The sequence below is a fragment of the Meleagris gallopavo genome, chromosome 4 (genome assembly GCF_905368555.1).
Source record: "Meleagris gallopavo chromosome 4, MGAL_WU_HG_1.1, whole genome shotgun sequence".
Lineage (NCBI taxonomy): Eukaryota > Metazoa > Chordata > Aves > Galliformes > Phasianidae > Meleagris > Meleagris gallopavo.
Genome location: NC_139407.1, coordinates 68,775,355 through 68,798,725, shown reverse-complemented (window position 1 = coordinate 68,798,725; position 23,371 = coordinate 68,775,355). Strand labels below are relative to the sequence as shown.

General features: G+C 44.0%; 1 protein-coding gene across 3 annotated transcripts in view; it reads right to left on the bottom strand.

Moving 5' to 3' along the window:
• Nucleotides 1-23,371, bottom strand: part of ATRN (attractin) — a 151,755-nt gene that overhangs the window by 104,280 nt on the left and 24,104 nt on the right. For all 3 annotated transcript variants that reach the window (XM_085223755.1, XM_085223754.1, XM_085223756.1), the window contains exons 2-3: nucleotides 11,049-11,132; nucleotides 7,409-7,522 (exon numbers count right to left, since the gene is read on the bottom strand). In XM_085223755.1, coding sequence (XP_085079881.1) covers nucleotides 7,409-7,522; nucleotides 11,049-11,132 — 198 coding nt within the window. The remainder of the gene's footprint in view (nucleotides 1-7,408; nucleotides 7,523-11,048; nucleotides 11,133-23,371) is intronic.

Below are 23,371 nucleotides of genomic sequence, written 5' to 3'. Positions count from 1 at the left end.
ACAGCACTACCACTGCTGTCAGCACGCATGATTTCTGCATGAAAGAAGGAATGATTGAAGGAAGGAATGCAAATAGAGAACCCTGAAGTAGCCAAGTGGGTTCTTCTGAAAGATAAATGTATAATAAAAGTGTTTGGTTTGAGTAACCCTGAAGCTGTCTGCAATCACTGCTTTCCTATACTTAAAAAAACCTACTTTCCTCTCTTGCTATTCTCCTACAGTTTAAACAGGATCTGTTCCTGAAACAAGGTGACACATTTCAAGACAGAAATTAATGTCACAAAAGCACAGAACCCTCTGTACCAAGCCAAATGGAAGGACTGTCAAACCAGGTAACTCCTTCTAACTCCAGCAAATCTTTGGGAAAGATTGCAACAAACGAAGCATGCACAGAACTTTCTGCTGGTGTAGTTATCCAGCTGCTGGAAACCCACAGTTGAGGCACTTTCTGACCTGCAGAATGCAATCTATTTGCTTTTTTTTTTTGCCCGGATCATCTGCAGCAGGGAGATCAGCAATTCAACTCTGCAGTGATGGAGGAAAGCCCTTGCTGGCTTTACATCTGCTTGGGCTCTCCACTGTGAGAATATCAGCATAGCCACCCTCACTCACCACCTTCCTGCCACCTGCTGTTGTATAGAGCTCTATCTGACTCATCGCATCCATTCTTCCTGTCTTTTTGAACCTAAAAGGCTGTCACACTCCTTATCCCCATCTCATCCTTTGATTCGTGCTTCTGATCAACCCCAACAGGCTCCTAAGTTCTGTCAGATCCTTCCAGTTTGAGGAGAGAAGAGGACGGAAATGAGGATGGTGGCCAAGACCATTTATCTCAATGCGACAGGTGATGGGACACAAGGAAATGCTCTCAAAATGCACCACAATGGAGACTGGGGAGAATTTCTTCCCTGAGTGGTCAAGCACAGGAACAGGCTGCCCAGGGAAGTGGTGGTGTCCCCCAACCCTGAAGGCATTCAAGAGATGTGCCAATGAAGGACATGGCATAGCAATGGGACTCCACAGGTCACGCTGATGGTTGGACTTGGTGCTCTTGAAGGTCTTTTCCAGCCCAGATAAGTCTTTGATTCTATTCAAGCAGGCACAGTACAGTTGTATAGAATATACTGCCTAAATACTTGAAGTAAACCGGAAAGAGTAAATGTCTCTTGAAAAAAATGAACCACTCACAACTTACCTATTGCACAAAATAGCTTCTATCTGAAAGGGAATGCTTACCCCTCTTTTAACAGAAGCCTGACACCAACAAAACAAAGTCAGTTCCTCCCTTACACAAGACACAAGAGCAAGCATAACTCTGAAGTCTATTGAATCTTTTTTTAATTCTTTACCTAAGTGAAGTATATTGTCTACCACCACCTATTAATAGCTGGCTGTTATTTTTCTTACACAGAAGCAATTTCCCCCCCCAGCCTCCGTCCTGTTTCCATCAAAGGCCAAGCCCAAGCTTTCTGAAAGCAGAGCCTCCAACACTGCACAAATATGGGGTTCTGGAAAAGCAGAACCCAGCTTGCACTCACATCGTGCACATCCAAGGGCAACAGCAGCTAAAAGCAAGGATGAAAAGAGTTTTTCCCCTTAAGAGATCTTATTTTTCCTCTTTTCAGAGTTATTCAGAACAGGGAGCTTTGAAGATGCCTGCTGGCACAGGTTAAGTGCATTTGTGCACCTATGGAAAGAACCCACAGCTGACCACAGCAACCCATTCACATCACCTGTAAAACACTTTTTGTGACCTAAATTTTTCTGTGCCTGTAATACAATACAGTGATGTGCTTGCAGAGATCCCGACTGAAGGCTTTTGCTGTACAACGAGGGGATGTTTGCCCTATAAATGCCAGAGGCACCTTACCTATGTTAGGGTAAATATCCAGCCTGCACAACGGCCCTTCCTGCATCCCACTGACCCAACCTCATACTTCGTTTCACCAACATGCCATAATGATGCTGTAACCTCACCCCATGTTTTGGCTAAACAACAGCAGCATGTTTGCAGATATGGAGCTCAATACGTATTTCCTTGTGAGGAGGCCAATTATTTTTCCCTTTCAGATCTCAAGGATACAGAATTAAAAGGCAAAACTTTTTTCTACGTGCATCAGAGGTGCTGGCTTCGTTCTGAAATTTCAGGCTTCTGATCTGAAGATGATCTCTCCCAAAAGGCCGTCTCCCAGAATATCAAAGAACAAAAAGCCTAATAAACTTCTCTTTGCTATTTGCTTCATATACAGTTTTCCTTTGTAATGCAAACTGTAGGACAGCACGCCTCCACCGCGGGAAAACAGACATCTGAATATAATTCAGGGAAAGGCAAACTACAGCTCGAGGACCAAAGAGAAAACTCCTTTGTTCTGTTTTATTCTCCTCTGGTCTCATTCTTGCAGCATATATCCCTGATACGACGCAGGAATTCAGCTGGAAGGCCCTGCAGCAGGGAGAGCAAAGCAGCAAACACCAACCAAAGGACAGAACAAACAGCAGGAATGAAAGCACACGCTATCCCCCCTCAAATCATCTTCTCTAATAATATAAATGCTAGGCTTGTGTTGGTCATTTTCTCTTAGAAATCTCACTTTGGGGATTTGCTTGGTAAGAAGGCAGGTACCTCCACAGTATTAGTTCTCCTCGTTCCTTCCTTTCTCACTACCTTTTTCTGCTTCTCCGAAGACAAAGAGCGTGAGGGACGTTCCCTGTGTGCTGGTGGCATTTCCAAGGCACAGACAGACAGATAAGGAAAGCAATTTCAGCATCGTGTTTTATGTTGCTACACAGGCACTGAGTGGTGGAGTGAGATTCAAATAAACGACCTGTGTGATTTATCCCACCTGCACAAGTTTAACACTGGAACACTGGAACAGGCTGCCCAGAGAGGCTGCATCTTCTATGGAGATATTCAAGACCCATCTGGATGCTGACCTGTATGACCCATCGCAGGCAACTGCTTTAGCAGAGGGTTGGTGATCTCTTTGAGGTCCTTTCCAACCCTTAGGAAAAAAATCCTGTAGGCACAATCTGAATAACAGCTTATGGAAAACTTCCCTTGAACAACAATCCAGAATCTCTCAGGCTCTGGCCAAGATCATTCTGTTTCACAACACACCATTTCCATTTGGTTTTGAAAGCTGCAGACCATTTCGCAACCACCACTACTCCAAAGCAAACAAATACTCCTACTCAGCCAAGCTGCCCAATGGATCTGCTTCTTAGAAGCTGTAAGGCAAGCCCCAGTTTTGGCCCAAAACACTTCTATTTGCCGTGCACTGGACTTGTTGAGTCAGTGAAAACAACAATAAGGCACCCAACTTTGCCATCACCCCACACCGTGCCTTGATCTCTTTCCCTGCACCATACACCAAGAGGAATTAGCTAAAATGAAGGGCATCTCCTTTCTTCCTTTTCCTTCATTTGCTATGGTAGCAGGATGAGGAGCATGGATTCATCTTTCCCCCTTGACACAGAACCTGCCAGGAAGGCAGAGATGAAAAGCCTCAGCAAGGAGGAAGGTGGGAGCTGCGTACGGCGAGAGGAGAATGCAGGATTCACATCACAGGGAAGCAGAAGGATGAAGGTGACATCAAAACTTGGTGGCACGTTGGTTTTTCAATCTCCTGACACTGCAGGGCAAAATCATTCTTAGTTTATCTGGGTACATGTGTGCAAAACTGCACCTTATTAAAGCACTCCCCGTGTGTTAGCCACGCTCCCAACAGCAAAAAAACAAACAAAAATAAACAAACCCAAAATAGAAGTTACAGGAGATTAAAAATAAATCAATGCCAAAAGAAAACGGGGGAGGAGGATAAGGAAACAGATCTCAAGTTTCTGGCCTTAAAGGAAAAGCTAACATGCTTGTGCAAGGAGATGACTCCCAGAAGTGGGCTCTTCAGCAGACAAAGCTGTTACAATGCCAATTACCAAAAACCAATCCAACTAATTACTGAGAGCTGGCAACAACGAAAGCAAGCCTATTTTTTGAAAGCACCTTCCCTGTTTCATTAAGGACAGCAATAAGCACTGCTGCTGCAGCACCTACAAGGGGCACACAGCATCGGTGGCACTGAGGGATGTGGACAGTGGGCACACCGAGGCTGAGGTGGGGAACACAGTGGCCTTTTCCACTCCAGTCATTCAGATTGAACAAATCACACTTATTCAAAGCATCAGCTGCCTCACACAGGGTAACTGCCAGTGAGGGACATCATGCAGGTGAATTAATGCTTGCAAGCAATACAACGCAAGCTGAATGCAGAGCGTAAGCAGGGTTTGCAGAGTGGTTCAGGAAGGGTGCTGAGGACAAAGCAGAAGAAAGCACGAGCGTTTACACGTGCAGCAGTATGAGTTATGATTAATGGCACTGAAAGAGAGGCTTGGGGGAGTGGAAGGAAAACAAACCCTAACACAGGAATGGGGTCAGAGGAGACGCAACACCCGTGCGCAGTGAAGGAGGAGAAGTGAAGAACAGGAAGTTTCTAACTAATGTGCTGAGAGTAGTGGAACCAAGAGGTCTCATGAGGCTGTACTTGTTCCAATTTGAGGTCCCCAGCACAAAACATACAGGAGCACGTCCAGCCAGTGACCAATCTGATGGCCAGGGGCCAAACAGATGAGAAAGGCAGAACCATAGGATGGCTGGGGTTGAAGGGACCTCAAAGATCATCAGTTCCAACCCCTGCTGCACATGGGGTTGCTAAGCACTAAATCAGGACTAAATCAGTTGTCCAGGCCCCATCCAACCTGGCCTAGCTTTGGGTTAAGGCCTCGAATGTCCCTTCCAACGCAACCACCCCATGTTCTGTCTCAAGCTGGGTTTGGCAGTGTCACATTTGACTGGCAGCAGCCAGAGAAAGGAGACTGCTCCCACGTGAGGATGGCAGGGCGGCTCACAGGCAGCAATGTCCGTGGGGCAGCCAGTGCCATCTGTCAGTGCTGTCACTGTGACCATCCATCTGTGCCCAACACCACAGTGAGGGGCTTCGGGGCGGCCAAAGGTCTTGCAGAAAGAGGTCGTCGTGAGCAGAAAGAACACAGCATGCTGACCAGCCCAAAACAAAGGTAAATGCTCAAGAGCAGCTCCAGTAAACGTTTAACACGGAACGAAAAATAACAGCAACGAAGTTCACAGATGACAGAGTGTATGTTATTCAGATTTCACCATTCAGTGCTGATGAGAACACTGGATTTTTATTAGCTCCCTGCTCCTTTATTGTGTTTCTGAAGCAAAATATTTAAACAGCATTACGTTGCCTATGATCGCCAGTATAAACCAGCAAATGTATTTTTGACAACGCTTCATAGAAGCGAAGCTTAACGTACAGGATGGGACCATGCCACACAGCGAGGCTACAAGGAGTTCAGTAAAAAGTTGATGCAGATATTCTACGTACATGTTTGTGGTAGAGAAATTTGGAGCTCTTGGAGTGGGTCCAGAGGAGGGCACTAAGATGATCAGAGGGCTGGAGCAGCTCTCCCGTGAGGAAAGGATGAGGGAACTGGACTTGTTCAGCTTGGAGAAGAGAAGGATCTGGGGAGACCTCACTTGGCCTTCCAGTACTTGAAGGGAGCGTTTAACAGGAGGGGGAACAGATGTTTGTGAGGGTGGATGGTGATAGGACAAGGGGGAATGGTTTTAAACTGAGACAGGGCAGGTTTTGATTGGATATGAGGAGGAAGTTTTTCACTCAGAGGGTGGTGAGGCACTGGAACAGGTTGCCCAAGGAGGTGGTGGATGCCCCATCCCTGCAGGCATTCAAGGCCAGGCTGGATGTGGCTCTGGGCAGCCTGGTCTGCTGGTTGGTGACCCTGCACATAGCAGGGGGTTGGAACTACATCAACATTGTGGTCCTTTTCAACCCAGGCCATTCCAGGATTCTAGAATTCTATGAAATTTCTCTCTTGCAGCTAAAATGGATAAAATGGATTTCAATTATTCCATAGCCCAGTGCTGAGGATTTCCAGGATAAACATCCTATTTTAAACAAACGTATGTGAACATCAGAAGGTTGAGAAAGTTAAAGGAGAGAGAGAAGTGAGGCTTAAAAAATAAAAAAAAAAACAGCAACAACAACAAAAAAGCTGAGCTTTGGAAAGTCCTGAGAGGAATTTACAGTGTTTATCAACAAACTCAGAAAGCTGACAGTGCCCAGAGGTACAAAGCTCAATCTTGCAAGTCCTCCGGCACGGTGTAAAAATAGCAAAGAGCAAAAGATGGCTTTGGTTAATGTTAAAACTTAATATGAGCCAAGAAAATAAATAAAATATGAACACTGCTTGAGAAATCGTAGAGCATTTATTTTTGTACCGGAGAAAAGTATTTTTCAACAGATGCCTTTTTCGCACTTCATCAAAATTAGAAGCATCTGCTGTTTCCTGAACTTGGTTTAGTGAACAACACAGCACAGTACTAATGAAGATGAAACTCAAATGTCATCTAAAGAAGCAATTAGAAAAAAAAAAAAAAAAAAAAAGAGTTTTTTTCCTACCTCAAAAATGTTATTGTATTAAGCTCACGCTTGCTTGTCCTTGGGCACAGACTTCCCAGTGATTTACAGATGATTTTCAAGTCTGAACCGTAATTGTTCATGCTATGAACTACTTCTAACCTCAATTTAAAAAGCCTATTAATTTTTGGAAAACACACCAGGAACTGCAGGCACAAATCACGATCATTTCACCTTTTCAACGGCGTATTAAAAATTACCTCGATTAGAGCAAAATGACTATGAGTCAAGATGACATTTCTTCCTCTTCATGCATATCAATTCAGCACATGATACCAGGAGAGGGATTCCAGGTTCTTTTTAGCAGAAAGGTGGTTTCTTCTTCTCTTCAAATGGAGAGAGATGGCCCTAATGCTTTGTTTGCATTCTCTGCTTTAACCTCAGGTTAGAGTTTGGAGGTTTATAGGCTGACTTACCACTGCTGTTTCTTAACACCAAGATGCTGTTCTGTAAGAACTACATGGCTGCAGCATTGATTAATTGGCTTCTGCCTTGTGTCAGCGTGAACATGCCACAAGCTGAACTTAAGTCACAGCCATGCTCAATAAATGGGGCAGTTTTATGCTTCTGAAGGAGCCAGCACCCCAAATCACCCCCAGCACAACCAGATGACAATAACTGTGCCTAAAATAATCAGGATTTTGAAGGGAAAAACTAATACTTTCGTGCTACAGTGTAGTAACATGATCTGTTCATTGTAAAAGCAAAAACAACTCCATAATTGTTGATGTTGCCGATGACTGCACAAAAGAACACTGTATGTGCTGTATTGGCAGTATTATATATTTAGGTTACTGGAACATATTTATGCTGCTAAAAGCCCCATCTGATTCAGGCTCCAAGTTAAAGAAATAGCACTGCTGACAGTTAAGACTCTTAAAAAGTGAACTTACCTAAAAGCTGCCAGTAAAGGAGCATAAATTGAGTCTCCATCATACACATATAAGTGGTCCCAACTGCACTCCGTGGCAAAGTGATTGAATCGAAGCCTCAGGATTGTGTTTGGCCTGTAAAAAAAAAAAATAAATGAAGAATTAAAAGATTTGGAATTAGCCACTCCACACACAGAGCAAAGTCCTTCTAACAAGCTCCTGCAATGTGAAGCATGCCTCTAAACAAGACTGAGACAGTGTTAGTGCAAATGTAGATGCATCAAAAGTGTCATGGCTTTCATTTTTGGCGTGCGTGCTCCACTGTTATGAAGGGAACAGATTCTTTACAGTCAGAAAAACAACTGTGTCCTTAAATCTTCCCCCACCACAAAGGGCAAAAATTTAAGAGCAGGCACAACCAGCCCACTGCTCTTTACCTCTAATGATAGGGCTCTGCAGGGGTAAGCAAAGAAAATCTGCACATACAATACACGTAAAGAATCACAGCCACCATTAAATAATCCTTTTTTTCTACTTCAAGGGATTTTCTGCAGATTGACACAATTATGACGGACTATTTAGTTGCCTGGAAGCTGGTAGAAAGCTTTCTTCTATTAATTTATTGCCCTATTACTTCTGCAGGATCTTGAAGGGTCGTTTTGAAAGAAGTCCTTCTGAACTGGAAATCAGAAACATAAGGGTAGTGAAGAACTGACACAGGTTGCCCAGAGAGGTGGTGGAGGTGCAGACACCCAAGGGCAGGCTGATGGAGCTCTGGGCACCCGATGGAGCTGTGGGTATCCCTGTGCATTGCAGGGAACGGGACCAGATGGCCTTTAAGGGTCTCTTCCAACTCGAACCATTCAACAATTCGATGTAGAGGTGTGACCTGAGATGTATCAACAGGAAAAACGTTTGGTTTACTCAGTGAGGAGGTGGAAGAGTAGCTGAGATACCAAAACTCACCAATCTTCCTTTCATTCAATGCACAAGAGATGCCCACAAAGCCATAACAATGCAATGAACATTTAGATACCATTAATTTCACTGCTCACACGTAAAGATACATCTAAAGAGAATTCCTCCAGAGCCACAGCAGAAATCTCATTAACGCTCAGCTCAGGGAGGGTGAAAACCCCATCAGCTTTGTGCTTGGACCTGAGATGAAAGGCTGTGAATCCATAGCCACGCTGCCTCTTCCTACCCATGGCCACAAAAGGATAGATGAAAATGATTAGGATTTCTCAACAGTATACTGCCCTTGGGTACAAGTGAAATCGCTCTTCATCCTAATCAAAGAAATTAATACAATGTCAGCCTGCCATCGAGTCCTTCTTTCTAACAGAAGAGGAATTCTTTAGGGAGTTGTTCTGTAGAAGAATGCCTTTTGGTAGGCACGCTGATGTTCTCCATGCCTTTGGAAAAAGAGAGGCAGGACGTCAAGGATAACGTCTCACTGAAGGAAAAGTACAGAGAGTGCTCGTCTTTTCAAAACAAAGCACTCTAAGAAATTGTAGGGGGTTTGCTTCTATTTTAATGGCATGACAGCTGTGGAGAAGCGTGGAATCCTTCATCAATAAAAGCTTTAGAGCAGAAAGAAAGAATACCTACATTAGAGCTAGCGACTCATTAACAGAGAGCACTCGTCTGCAGAATTGCAAGGCATGGGGCTTCAGGCTCAGACTCAGATGGGATCCCTGGGCTGGACCACATCTAATTTGCCTTTCCTTTGGGGAGAAGTGAGCAGAACACCCCTAGCATGAGGACACAGCACACACAGCAGCCAGGAGTGAGGAGCAGTGTGAAAAAGAAACGTGTGCTGTAAGGAACACGAGGCTTACTTTACATCTGAATTTATCTGGTGTCTTCAATTGCTTATTTAGCTTGTGCCTTTACTTGCTAACCTCAAAAGCCCTCTATATACCAGTGTGCTAGCACCGAGATGAAGGCACTTAGCAGAATTTAACAGCTCTGCAGAAACTGTTTTCCAAGTCCAGACCTCTCTGGGAATGTCACATTTGGCAGAGAGCTTGGGCTATTTTCACAGGGGTGCCTATTTCAGCTGTTTCAATCAGCGTGGTCTTTCTGTTTACCACCATCTTCTGACAGTAGGTTACAAACAACCAGAAGCAGGAAAATGACATCTCCCTGGATGTCTGACTACAACAGTACTGTCTCACTTCAGGCCTCACAAAGTGGTAGCTCTCCAAGAAGCCTCTGGGGATCAGCAGAGGCTGAAGGAGTGGTTATGGAGTTAATGTCGCCATATTAACTCCATAACCAGTACCATAACCAGTGGTTATGGTGACATTAACTCCATAACCACCTGTGAGTAGCATTTCCTTTCCGATAAGAACACGAGACAAATTATCCTCAGAAGGAAAAAATAAATAAATAAGAAGCTCTGAGGGTCATGTTGACTGTACTGGAATTGCAGAGACTGTTTTGTCTGTAATAATATCCTTTAAAAACATTTTTTTAACTTGTAATTCCAAAGCAAATGCATTTTTACTACCTGCAAAAATGAAGAGGTGTTGCCACTTAGGGCATCTCACTGGGAGCTCAACCACATCAAAGCACTGGGCTCCTCCCAGTTAACAGCTGGTGGTAGGTCCCCAGTTGCAGTGCTCTAGATGGATCTCTGGAACATCTTGGCCCTTCCAAACATAAGCTCCCAACACATTCAAAGGTAAATCAGTCATCCAAAATAAATGTCTGAAGTGGATGAAGTGAATACCATTCCACTCCCACCCACCAGGCATCTCAAAGAAAGAGAAGACTAAAGAAAAACATACCCCTGGTCTTTTATTAAGTTCTAAACATCCAAGATGCTGAGAGACCTGAGTATAAAAGGTGTTAAATGTAAATGAAGTAGTTTGTGCTCTCAGAAGACGTGATCCTATCCACAAACCAGTCTGCTTATAGTGTCAAGGAACAGTATGGAACGTGATCTAAGATATAGCTGTTAATGTAGAGCATCATAACTGACCAACCAAAGCTATATGGACTATAAAGATGAATTTTACAGTCATGCTACTATGGAAAACACCCTTTATCTGCTGCCCCATTCATCAGAAGACAGTCACGGTACACACTATATGGGATGTTGCTAAAACCTCTGCAAGAGATCACTGCAAGCAATATAAAGATCAAATAAACAGCAACAGAGAAATAAAGAGAGGTCTAAGGGACTTTTCCCAGTTCAAATCTTTGCAAAGGTCTTCTGGAGTTCATGTGAAAAAAAAAAATAAAAATCTCAAGTGCAGCATTACATAGACTGTCTCTCCATGAGCCTGAACTGTGTTGGTTTTTCTTTTCATACTGCCTAAAGTTGAATACGGACTGAATCCTGACATGGCCCACTACAATAATGGTTGAATTAGTAGTAAACCTTTATTTACTTACACAGGTGCATTAATTCTGATTTTCCACGTGGTTTCAAAGCGAAGCAGATTTTACACCAGGAAGCCATAAATTCAGGAAGCAATTTGCACAAACAGTAACAACAACAAAACAAACCCATTTTCCAAGAATAACTAAGTGCTGCCCTATGTAGTTTTAGGAATAGCAAAAAAAAAAAAAAAAAGAATTAAAAAAAGGATGATGAGATCTAAAAACAAAAGCAACACTGTTTGCAAGCAGAGCTGTTGATTCTACTCACCTTCCTTCAATTAGCCAGGTGCATTTTGTTTTGTATTTGTAGTTTCCAGGCCCATCCGTTACGTACCCTGAAGGTTCAGTGAGTCTGTAAACAAAAAATAATAAACACAAGCATTAGTCTTCAAAATTACAACATTCACTAAGGATATCCTGAATTTAGAAGATCTGTCGCTAGGTTTTCACCTTCTGAAGAACCCTTAAAAACAATGCAACATGAATCAATTGGGATTTTCCTGTTCAAGTCTACATGCTTTCTGATGACTGTCCTTGGAGAACGAGTTAAAAGTGCTGGTTTTTCTACCAGAAAAGCCTAACTCAGAGACTGGAAAGAGTGACCAAAGACATGCAAAGGTTGCTTTCACATCCTCATCACTCGTATTGGAAATTTAACAGCCAAACACACACACAGTGGCACAAAACCAATCACAGAATCATTAAGGTTGAAAAAGACCTTTAAGATTCCCAAGGCCAACGCCAGCACATCCCCACCATGACCACTAAACCATGAACCTCAGTGCCACATCTTCACTGCTCTTGGACTCCTCTAGTGAAGGTGATTCCACCACTCCTTGCACAGCCTGTGCCAGTGCCTGACTGCTATTTTGGAGAGGAAATGTTTCCTAATATCCAACCCAAGCCTTCCCTGAAGGTAGCAACACACAGGCTTTGGCTATGACTTATCTTCTCCATGATTTCAACATTTTCTCCAAAGATCACAGACAATTGAGAGGACAACCACATTATCTAAAAGGTAGCAGAGGCATTTAATTGGAGTTTAGGACAACAGATCCCTTCTACCACTTGGCTTCCCCAAAACCAGGCACTCAGATCTCTGGCCTCAGCACAGAGACCCATGGCTCGATGACAAAACCAGGAGCCACGCTCCCAGCTCAGAGAAATTAATTATCAATTCCAGATCAGTTTCACAAAATGCTCAAGTGAAGCAAAACCCATTGAAAACAAATCCCCTGAGAAAGATGAAGGGAAACAGAAGGAGCACCTGAGGACATCCCACCACCATGTGTTGACAGAGCATTGGCACTGGAGGATTCCTACCCAGGGATGTTACACACCCCATCACCAGCACAAAGCCCCCTAGCAAATTCCATTTGTCCTACTTAGAACAGCTTCAGTCAGACAAAAACACTCTGAAAAATCAAATTTGAAAGAAAAATGAAGGAAGGAACCAAGACCAGGAGATCCCAGAAATGATAACTTGGAATCTTTTGCTTAGTTTCTTTCTGGTGATCCGTTAATGTTATCATCTAGTATTTTGACCAGGTCAAAATGGTTGTTCAGCATCTTCCCTGTTTTAGGTTTACACAAGGTTCATTACGATAGACACTAGAAAGTTTTTCACCCAGAGGGTGGTGAGGCACTGGAACAGGTTGCCCAAGGAGGTGGTGGATGCCCCATCCCTGCAGGCATTCAAGGCCAGGCTGGATGTGGCTCTGGGCAGCCTGGGCTGCTGGTTGGTGACCCTGCACATAGCAGGGGGTTGAAACTAGATGATCACTGTGGTCCTTTTCAACCCAGGCCATTCTATGATTCTATGATACTCACACCACATTTTAAGGCTTCAGTATCTTTGAAAATTCAAATTACTTATCTATTGGCATGGAATTTGCAAAAACAGATGGAAATTTCTAACTGTAGAAAACAGCACCTAGTCCTTTTGTAATATGTAATAACCATGGAAGGGTAGGAATGAGACCACGTCAGTGCTTCAGTGCTGACAGCACTTTGCATGCAACCAAGAGCAAACAGACTCTGGAAACCTGAGCAAGTCTTGCATGCTGAAAAACAACCTTATGCAACCTGCCAAGCTCTCAGAGAGCCTCTGCTCAGCAAACTCCTTGAACAACTTTCTCTGGCAACAATTATTAAATCATTCACCACTGAAATGCCATCGAGAGCAACGCTACAAGAAAACAACCCTTAAACACCAGCCGTGTCTGATTTCAGAGCATCTCAGCATCCATATCATTTATGATCATATGATGGCAAAAAACAAAAACGATCCACAGGATTTTGTTAAAAAAAACAGATAAAAATAGAATAACCAATCCTATTTTCTTGATATGCTGTTAAATACCTACCTGTAAGTTACTGAGATTCCTTGCAAAGCTTTAGAAGCTGCTGCCACTACAGATAACTAAAGGATATCAAATAATAATAGTAAAATCAAAGTTCAGACCTCCAAAAGGAGAAGAAATTGGAGCAATGTCTCACTGCTGGGGTGGGTAGGATGCTGTACAAACACTGGAAGAGATATGCTCCAAGGCAGATAGAAACAAAAAATAAGCAGTACAGCCTGGAATTTTATCTTTATATTCAATACAAGAAGCAATATTAATCTCCATCTCTAGTTAAAAAAGCAAACAAACTCAGTTTCCCTTCACATCACATGATGCTGCCATGCTCAGTACTTGTGAGCACTGATAACCAGGGCAGATACTGGTTTGGTTTCATATCTATGAATTTCCAGATATGGCTTTAAAAGGGAATGGGTGAGTAACGGGGAGGAAAAGCACTCCAGGAGCAAAGCAAAGGCCTTGAGACATTTCCACGGTACTTGCAGGGCTATGCCCACAGGGCTGCTCTCAGGATGTACACCAAAAAGAGTCCTACACCCGTGTGCAACCTGTTGCCAACACCACCAGGGTTTGAGGTCTTTTACCCTACTTCGTGCTACAGATGGGAAATCCTGAGAATATCATAGAATTGCTCAGGTTGGAAAAGACCTTAAAGATCATTAAGTCCAACCGTGACCTAACCATACAACCCTAACTCTAATCATAGAATCATAAAGGATGGAGAAGACCTCTAAGACCCCAAGGTCAACCCCAACCCACCCCACTGACCACATCCCTCAGTGCCACATCCCCACAGCTGATACTACAGTTTGGACACATCAGCTTCCCAATGCCTCTAGCGTGGATTTGAGAAGGATCTTACAGCTCCAAGATTTAGCTTGGAGAAGAGAAGGCTGTGGGGAGACCTCATTGTAGCTTTCCAATACTTGAAGGGAGTGTATAAACAGGAGGGGGAATGGCTGTTTGTGAGGGTGGATAGTGATAGGACAATGGGGAATGGTTTTAAAATGAGACAGGGGAGGTTTAGGTTGGATATTAGGAGGAAGTTTTTCACTCAGAGGGTGGTGAGGCATTGGAACAAGTTGCCAAAGGAGGCTGTGGATGCCCCATCCCTGCAGGCATTCAAGGCCAGGCTGGATGTGGCTCTGGGCAGCCTGGGCTGCTGGTTGGTGACCCTGCACATAGCAGGGGGTTGGAACTACATGATCATTGTGGTCCTTTTCAACCCAGGCCATTCTAGGATTCTATGATGTATTTTCCACCAGTATTCTCAAGTCCTTGAATTTACTGTGCGTATTTATCATTTTATTGCTCAAATGCAAACTCAACTCCATACAGTTTGGAGAGGCACCAACTCCCATTTTCCTTGGCTAATTGGACAGCCCATGATGGTACTCTCCAGAAGCACAACTCGGCCTGAAGGTGCTGCACCTTATAGAAAGAAAGCAGCAAAGTCCTTCAGGTGCTCTCTATGATGGGTGAGCACGGTGGAAAAATACACGCAGTGCAAAGATAACGCTTTTAGCAAATCACAGATAGAGCACTGAACTCCTCCAGAGCGACGACTTTGACTTCAAAACCACCACCACCACAGTGGAAAAACTCGTGCATGTTTCTGGTTAAAAAGCCAAGATTTTAAAATAAATATCAATATTAGCACGAAGGGCTACCATTGCTACCACTGCTCCTCGCAGCTGATGTCGATTCCTCACTGATTTTCACCCAGGCTCTTAATAGTGTCAGCAATGCTAGATGTGTGTATTTGTTAAATAGAAATTACTGTGCACTGACAAAGTCCCTACAGAGCCATGAATTGCACAATGAGGTGAAGACTCAAAGCTGTTTTCTAATTACCATCTAATAAATCTAAACAGCACCAAGGAGCTCGTAGCTTCAGAGTAAATCATTTTTTGAGGTTGTTAATAGAATTATAGAATATCCCAAGCTGGAAGGGACCCATAAGGATCGATGAGTCCAACTCCTGGCTCCACACAGTACCACCCAAATTCTGTATTCTTTCCAATACACTGCAACATTAAAGGTACACTGCATGCTGGCAGTGAGGTGTTGAATATATTTAATTTTGCCTGAGATTCTCAGCAGATCTCATTGGTTTCCATTGCTTCACAGAATCACAGAATGGCCAGGGTTGGAAGGGACCTCAAGGATCACCAAGCTCCAACCCCCTGCCACATGCAGGGCCACCAACCTCCACATTTCATACCAGACCAGGCTGCCCAGGGCCCCATCCAACCTGGCCCTCAACATCTCCAGGGTCGGGGCACCCACAACCTCTCTGAGCAGCTGTTCCAGTACCTCACCACTCTCACAGTAAAGAATTTCCCCCCGATATCCAACCTCAATCTCCCCTCCCTCAACTTAAAACCATTTCCCCTCATCCTGCAGTTATTGCTTACAGTGTGACAGAAGAACTCCAGCATTCCCGCCTGAGATTCCTTCTGCTAAAAACAGAAAAAAAAAAACCCACCCCAAAAATCAATTGCTCATGCTAATTTTGAAGTTGCTAAAACTAGAGACTGATGCACACAGTGAGTTTTCCTCCTCTCTCCCCTCTCTTTTCCAACAACATCACAATTAGAAGCCATTGTTTTGGGTTAATTTGAAGTTGCACCCAATAAAGAGAGGGCTGCTACAGCCTATTACAGAACAATGGTATTCTACCCTGAATTGATTAACAACTTAGCTTTGCTCATTTTCTAAAAGAACACCAAGTAAACACAAAAACCACACACTGATATATCCTATGGTTTCCTACATGTCCCAGTGTATGGCCATGGAAAGCAATCAGCCACAAGCAGGATGAAATGGTTTTAAACTGAGACAGGGGAGGTTTAGTTTGGGTATTAGGAAGAAGTTTTTCACTCAGAGGGTGGTGAGGCATTGGAACAGCTTGCCCAAGGAGGTTGTGGATGCCCCATCCCTGGAGGCATTCAAGGCCAGGCTGGATGTGGCTCTGGGCAGCCTGGTCTGCTGGCTGGTGACCCTGCACACAGCAGGGGTTTGGAACTGGATGATCATTGTGGTCCCTTTCAACCCAGGACATTCTATGATTCTATGAAATAAAGAGAGAAACAACATCCATGCATGTATTTCATGAATTTCTAACACCTAAGATCCCCACACTACACGTACAGCTCAAACGAAATCATTCTTCCATACTTTGCACAGATGGCATCATTGCCAAATTAAGTCTGATAAGGATTTAACCTAATCGGTACCCAACCAAAGAACACAAACAACTCTGTGTTCTCACAAAAGTTCTGCTGATCTCTCCTCACGGTGGGCAAACTCATGCAAGAGTTTGTTCTTCCAAAGCTTTCGCAGTCGGTCCTCCATGCTGTTACCATTTCTGCAATAGGTTCAAGACAGCTCTACCTGTGACTTCCAGCACTCCAGGGCGTGAACTTCAGGAAGCCCAAGACTGTGTCCTTCACCCCTGGGAGGTGGATCTGAAGGTCCCAACCCCACAAGACGACACTCCTCAGCAGCCATCTGAACTCTCCATGCTTCTCTGCCTGTCTTCCCCAAGGAGGTCAAAGAGGAACGAGCACCTTCTGCACTGAATGGCACCTGGCTTCATCCTGCCTTCCATGGTTCTGCTAAACTGAGGGTAAAGAGCTGTCTTGCTTCAAAAAAAAACCACAGTGACTGACACAGTTAATTTAAGACAGGCAACACAGTTTCTTCAAAGGAGAGGTGAGCTCTGCCCTTCTGTGGGACATTTCTAAGATATGAGAGGTGATTTCCTGGCTGCTGATCAGAGATAAGGGCAGAGCCTGAAAAGCCCAGCAAGGTCTGAGAGAAGAGTCAGAGAAATTACAGCAGGTGAAAGATATCCACACAGCCACTGATGCTAAATCCCTTTGTTAATGAAATATCTGCCTGAATCCAACAAGATGCTGAGCTCCAAACAAGCCTGAGTCGATGCCTGCAGCCTAGGAGAGATCAGAAAGCACAAAAGCTCCTACAGGCTTAAAAATCGTGAAGTCACCAAGCTAGAAACCAAGTTATTTTCCAACACCGCCCCTCTATGATTGGCACCAGGCTCCCATTCCTGATTTCTGTTCTTCTGCTGTCACCAAAAACAAATGCCCCCCAAAGCTGTCCCATTTGAGGCTGCCTGCTGCCACTGCCTCTGGCCTGCTTTCAGCATCAGGGCTGATCTCAAACCATCCTCCTCAGCCCAAATAAACCAACCCAAGCCTGCAGTTCTTCCCAGTCGTCTCATTAATCCCTTCAAGTTTCGTGTGTCCAACCAACTCTCCTGCCAGGGAGGGGAAGAAACTTCAATGATATTTCATCTGAAAACTCACTTTAATGCTTTTCAAACATGGTTTTAAACTGAGACAGGGGAGGTTTAGGTTGGATATTAGGAGGAAGTTTTTCACTCAGAGGGTGGTGAGGCACTGGAACAGGTTGCCCAAGGAGGTTGTGGATGCCCCATCCCTGCAGGCTTTCAAGGCCAGGCTGGATGTGGCTCTGGGCAGCCTGGGCTGCTGGTTGGTGACCCTGCACACAGCAGGGGGTTGAAACCAGATGATCACTGTGGTCCTTTTCAACCCAGGCCATTCTGTGATTCAACTCCTCTTTATGGAAGACATTTGCTTCCTCTCTTACTTACAACTTCTATTTGCAGGCTAAGGATATTATATCCATCAAGAAATTGCATAACAAATCACATTACCCAGGTCATCATTCAAGACAACAGAAACAAAGTTGACTTCCCTCCTCCAATGCCAATTCAAGCACTGAAAATCCATGCCAGATCCCAAAAGACATCACCACTTCACCACTTGCACAGGTTACAGACATTGCAATAACAATGGCATGAGGAACGTGCTGTAGCTGATGTTCTAGCTCCTAAATTGGTCCAGCAACTAACGTCAAATTGAGGTCATCTCGTGTTTAGATTCCTATCTATCTGTATTTCCTACCCTTCTACCTTTATTTCCAGCCCCATCTCAGATAGCACATGGCTCCGTTCCGTGCATGAGCTCGGGTCTCTGTTGACTTGAATATCCAAGCTGCTGTGTAAATCCAAATCTTATCAACTAAATTCTTCCCATTCAAACTGACTGAGGGAAAAAGAAAAAAAAACAACAATATCACTGTTACCCCACAGAATCCTCTTTTTTAAAATAAGCAGTATCTTGGAGGTGCAGATTTCTGCAGCTTTGCTCTGTTATCACCATTATCCTGACGCCCATCTCTGCCTCCACAGCTCAACACCAACCATTCAGCAATTCTGTGATCCCAATCTTGATTCAGTGCTTGTTTTCAAAACACTCTCTCCAGTGTCTGTATTATATGTGGAAATATTTCCATGCTGAAAGGCCCTTGGATTCCTCTTTTTGAAGCCAACCTTCACCCAGCTCCTGTACCTGAGACGAGAGCCGTGCAGGCGGTGTCAGCTCCAGCAGTTGTCTACGAAGCTGGTCTAACAGTTGCTCTATGCTTTCCCCATCTGTTCACAAACCCATTTATTGGCTCTTGGCCTACTTCTTTGAAATGAAGATAATTTAGCTGCAAGCGTTCACCCTGCCTAAAACGACTCAACTCCCATCATTAGCCGGTGGGCCTGGAGGCTGCTGGATTGTAGCAATAACAAATAGATCTGGGGCCTCACACAGCATCTAACCTGGCAGAAGAAAAGGAAGAGAAGTATCCTTAAGAACAAGAATCCTTACAGCCTTTGGCCAAGAGCTCTCACAGTCTCACCCCACACTAATTGCTTCAGCATCACCCCAAACTGAGCTCCCTGCAAGAGGAAAGTACGGAGAAAGGACGTTATTCAAAGAGAATCATCAAAGGCTGATGATGAAAGAGCTCCTGAGCCAGACAGGTCTCTTCAAGGTCTGCCACCAGATGATCAAACAAATGCACTGCACTATCCAAGATCCTGCCTGGCTTCATGTAATATACAAGGTATTCAATGTAAGCTAAGGGGGTGAGGATCATAGAACCCATTCAGATTGGAAAAGACCTCTAAGATCTCCAAGCCCGACCCATCCCATCTGTCACTGACCACCATCCCACTGTTCTGGAACACCTCCAGGGACGGTGACCCCACCACCTCCCTGGGCAGCTGTGACAATGCCTGACCTTTCTTTTAGAGATGACATGTTTCCTCATATCCAACCCGAGTGCTTTGTTATCTAAATTCATCATCTGGTGGAAAGTACAGAAAAAAATACAGCAGTGTACTACTAAAATTCTGATTAGAAAATAAAGATGAAGCTAATTCTAGGCAAAATTCTACATCAAGAATTTCTGCTTTTATCAACGAGTTCATCCATCCAGGAGCTCTAACTTGTCTAAGGGTAAAATACAATCTGTGTAATTTTAACAGAAACAAATCAACACACACTTTTGGTCTACACAGAGTAAAGATACCTACAGAAATTAGTCCAGATCTTGCTAGCTCAAAGGCTTAAGGAAACACGAATGATTATAGAATCATAGAATGGCTTGGGTCGGAAAGGACCTCAAGGACCATCAAGATCCAGCAGAGCCACCAACCCTGTTCCAGATGAGCAATAGGCACATCAATATTCTCTCCTCGCTGAAGAATCCTTGATTTCAATAAGCTCTCAAGTCACCATTCCTACTCTTGAGCTCAGGAAAAAGAATCTGTTGGTGGTACACGTACTGTACTGTGAATGAAATCGGGCTGAGCTGCTGACTTCAGCTTCCAGCCAGTGTCACACTGAAATGAAAGGAGCTTAAGCTCACCCCCGTGGAGCAGAAGACCCTCACCATCCAGGTCCCTTTCAGTCCAGCTGCAAGCTTGCCTACATCCAGCACTGCTGATTTCTAGGCCAGATGTAGAACACAGCAACCAGCAGCAGCACTTACAGAAAGCTAAAGCCAAAGATCAGTCATTTGTGGCAAAAAAAGGAAAATGAAAATATTGAGACATTCTATAAATAAATATCACAACCCGACCCACTTTCCTAATGTGGGTTTGAAATAATTCCTTTTATTTCATCCTGACATACAAAAATTTCCAAGCGGTGTTACCTGCTGGGAAATGCTCCTAAAAGAAAAATAAAATAATAAAATTCATGCAAGTTAGCAAACAGTTTGGTGTAGAAGTTAACATCCATTCGGTTCTGAGCTGCAAAAAGGATTTTGATGCAGATATGCAGGTGTTGATCACAAAAGAAATAAAACACAGACATCCTAAGATCCAGAGAAGGTTTTGTGAACCTACACAATGCCAATCCCTAACACATTTAAAGCAGTCTTTTGGCTGCAGCCATGTGGAAAAGGTCATGTAAAGTGCAGGAGATCGATAGGGAAAGAGGAATCCAGGCTGAAACACGTGCTTGGGGCAGCCTGGATTTGTTTACATTGATTTGCTGCTGCTTTTACTGAATATTCACAAGAGCTTTTACACTGATGACGTGCAGGAAGCCGCACAGGTTTCAATTCTGCTCCTTGACATCAGTGATGCACAAACGCAGCTTTTGACAACTAAGCATCCAAAAACAAACTTGGAAGAAAACACCGTTTATAAATGAAACAGATTAATAGTACATCCAAAAGCCTATTTATACCATCAATAAGCTGAGTGTTCTCCAGGATGCCACGTGTAGCAGGAATAGCACAAAATCCACAGGAGCCCAAATCAGCACTGTGCATTAAACTTAAACTTGGCAAAAGGAGTCATCAAAAGCATGTATGTCTGTGCTGTATGGGGATATAGTTGGCCTCAAAACTTCCCTTAAAGTGCATTACCTGAAAGAGTACAAGGCAGAATAAATAATAAAATAAAATAATAGAATAAAAGGATCATCTTGGAGATGATGGAGAAGAGAAGGCTCTGGGCAGCCTTCCAGTTACTTGAAGAGAGCGTATAAACAGGAGGGGGAATGGATGTTTATGAGGGTGGATAGTGATATGACAAGAAGGAATGGTTTTAAATGAGACAGGGGAGGTTTAGGTTGGATATTAGAAGGACATTTTTCACACAGAGGGTGGTGAGGCACTGGAACAGGTTGCCCAAGGAGGTTGTGAATGCCCCATCCCTGGAGGCATTCAAGGCCAGGCTGGATGTGGCTCTGGGCAGCCTCGGCTGCTGGTTGGTGACCCTGCACACAGCAGGGGGTTGGAACTGGATGAGCACTGTGCTCCTTTTCAACCCACGCCATTGTGTGATTCTGTGATCTTGTCAACAAGATACACACACACACAAGGAAAACAAGGTAGGGAAAAAGCACGTAAAGAAGTAATTTCTTATCAAATGCAACTCCAGCACGTCTGTGTATTAACACCAACCTGCGTGTTCAACTGTGAAAGAAATCTTGCTCCTTACAAGGTCTGTGAAGTACAACTGTGAAAAAATCCAGATGTGCAAATGCTTCTGCATGTGGATTTTTATTAGGGAACGTTAAAAAACTGCTGAAAATCCTCTGAAAGATGAACTCTATGAATGATCTGCAAATCCCTCGTTTACTTGCCACTGTAGAGGAACAGAATTTTTGATATGATGCTTTTCACATCCAGTAGATGCAAGTCCATTTAGAGTCTATACTCAAATACAGAGCAACAGCCATAGGGGCACCAGGCACAGACTGGAACTCAGGAAGTTTCATTTGAACACAGGGAACAGCTTCTCTCCTTTGGGAGTCGTACAGCCCTGGCACAGCTGCCCACAGGGGTGAGGGACCCTTCTTTGGACATATCCCAACTCACCTGGATGCTTCCTGAGCTGCTTCAGGAGGGGAGTTGGACTGGGGACCTCCAGATGTCCCTTCTAACCCCTACAGTTCTGTGATTCTGGCTTAAGGAATGGAGAAAAAAGGCCAGATTTGATGTAGATTTGATGAATTCAGCTCAGTGCCTTAAATCAAAACTTCTACTGCTGGTAATAGTGATTGAGCCACACTCAGCTCAGTCCACCAGCGAGCCTCAATTTTTCCACTGACATCCTGTGAGAATGAAGAAAGCCCACACTGCTCAAAGCATCACTTTTTATTAAAGAGCTTAGGAAAATAAATGAAATCTGAACAGTGCCCAATAACTCAACCGATCTCCACTCCATGAGAAGACACAGATTGATTTACAAACATCAGAACTCATCCTCATCTTTCCTGGGCCTAGAAGCATCAATGCCTTGACACTGGCATCCCTCACATTGCTACAAGTGTTAAAACAAAGAATACTGAGGTTGGACAAGAGCTCTAAGATCCCCAAACCCAACCCCAACCCATCCCCACCACGCTCACTGACCACATCCTTCAGTGCCACATCTCCACGGTTCTGGGACACCTCCAAGGATGGTGACCCCAACACCTCCCTGGGCAGCTGTGCCAATGTACTCCAAATCAGGATCATTAAATCTGGATCACTGTGAGAGCTTTCCTAGTCATACAAGACAGGTATTTAAGCCCAGCGCTGCTTCCTTTGCTGGAATGCAGGAAATTGCAAGAAAAGCTTAAAAGAAAAAAGAAGAAAAAAAGAAAGAAACTAATCACCACTAAAATACATACCTAATTTAAAAAAAAAAAAAAAGGAAGTACTTTTACACGTATGTTAACCATGCAAAGACCAAGAAGCTGTTGTGTTCTTTTGTTTCTGTTTACGAGCGTGGATAGTGATAGAACAAGGGGGAATGGTTTTAAAATGAGACAGGGGAGGTTTAGGTTGGATATTAGGAGGAAGTTTTTCACACAGAGGATGGTGACACACTGGAACAGGTTGCCCAAGGAGGCTGTGGATGCCCCATCCCTGGACGCATTCAAGGCCAGGCTGGATGTGGCTCTGGGCAGCCTGGTCTGCTGGTTGGTGACCCTGCACATAGCAGGGGGTTGGAACTGGATGATCATTGTGGTCCTTTTCAACCCAGGCCATTCTATGATTCATCCTATGATTCTACGAAACAACTTTCCTTTTTGAGTTAATGCTGAAAATTTAGAAACGAGGCAGTGATTTGCACATAATGCAGAATTTATGGCTTATGTCAATGCAGCCTTAGCAACAGACATGCCAAAATATCTTTGCAACCCAGGATCTGTTAGCATTCCTTCGCACCGTGAGCAGTTTGTCTACGAACAGCTCAGCAGTGCAGGGAGGGTCACAGCCACCAACCCACCGACTGCTCAGCACTGAGGGCGGGTGTGCACACAAGTTTATTTTCCTTCTTTCCTTATAGTAAGCCAACGCCTTAATCTACAGATCACAGAATCACAGAATAGCCTGGGTT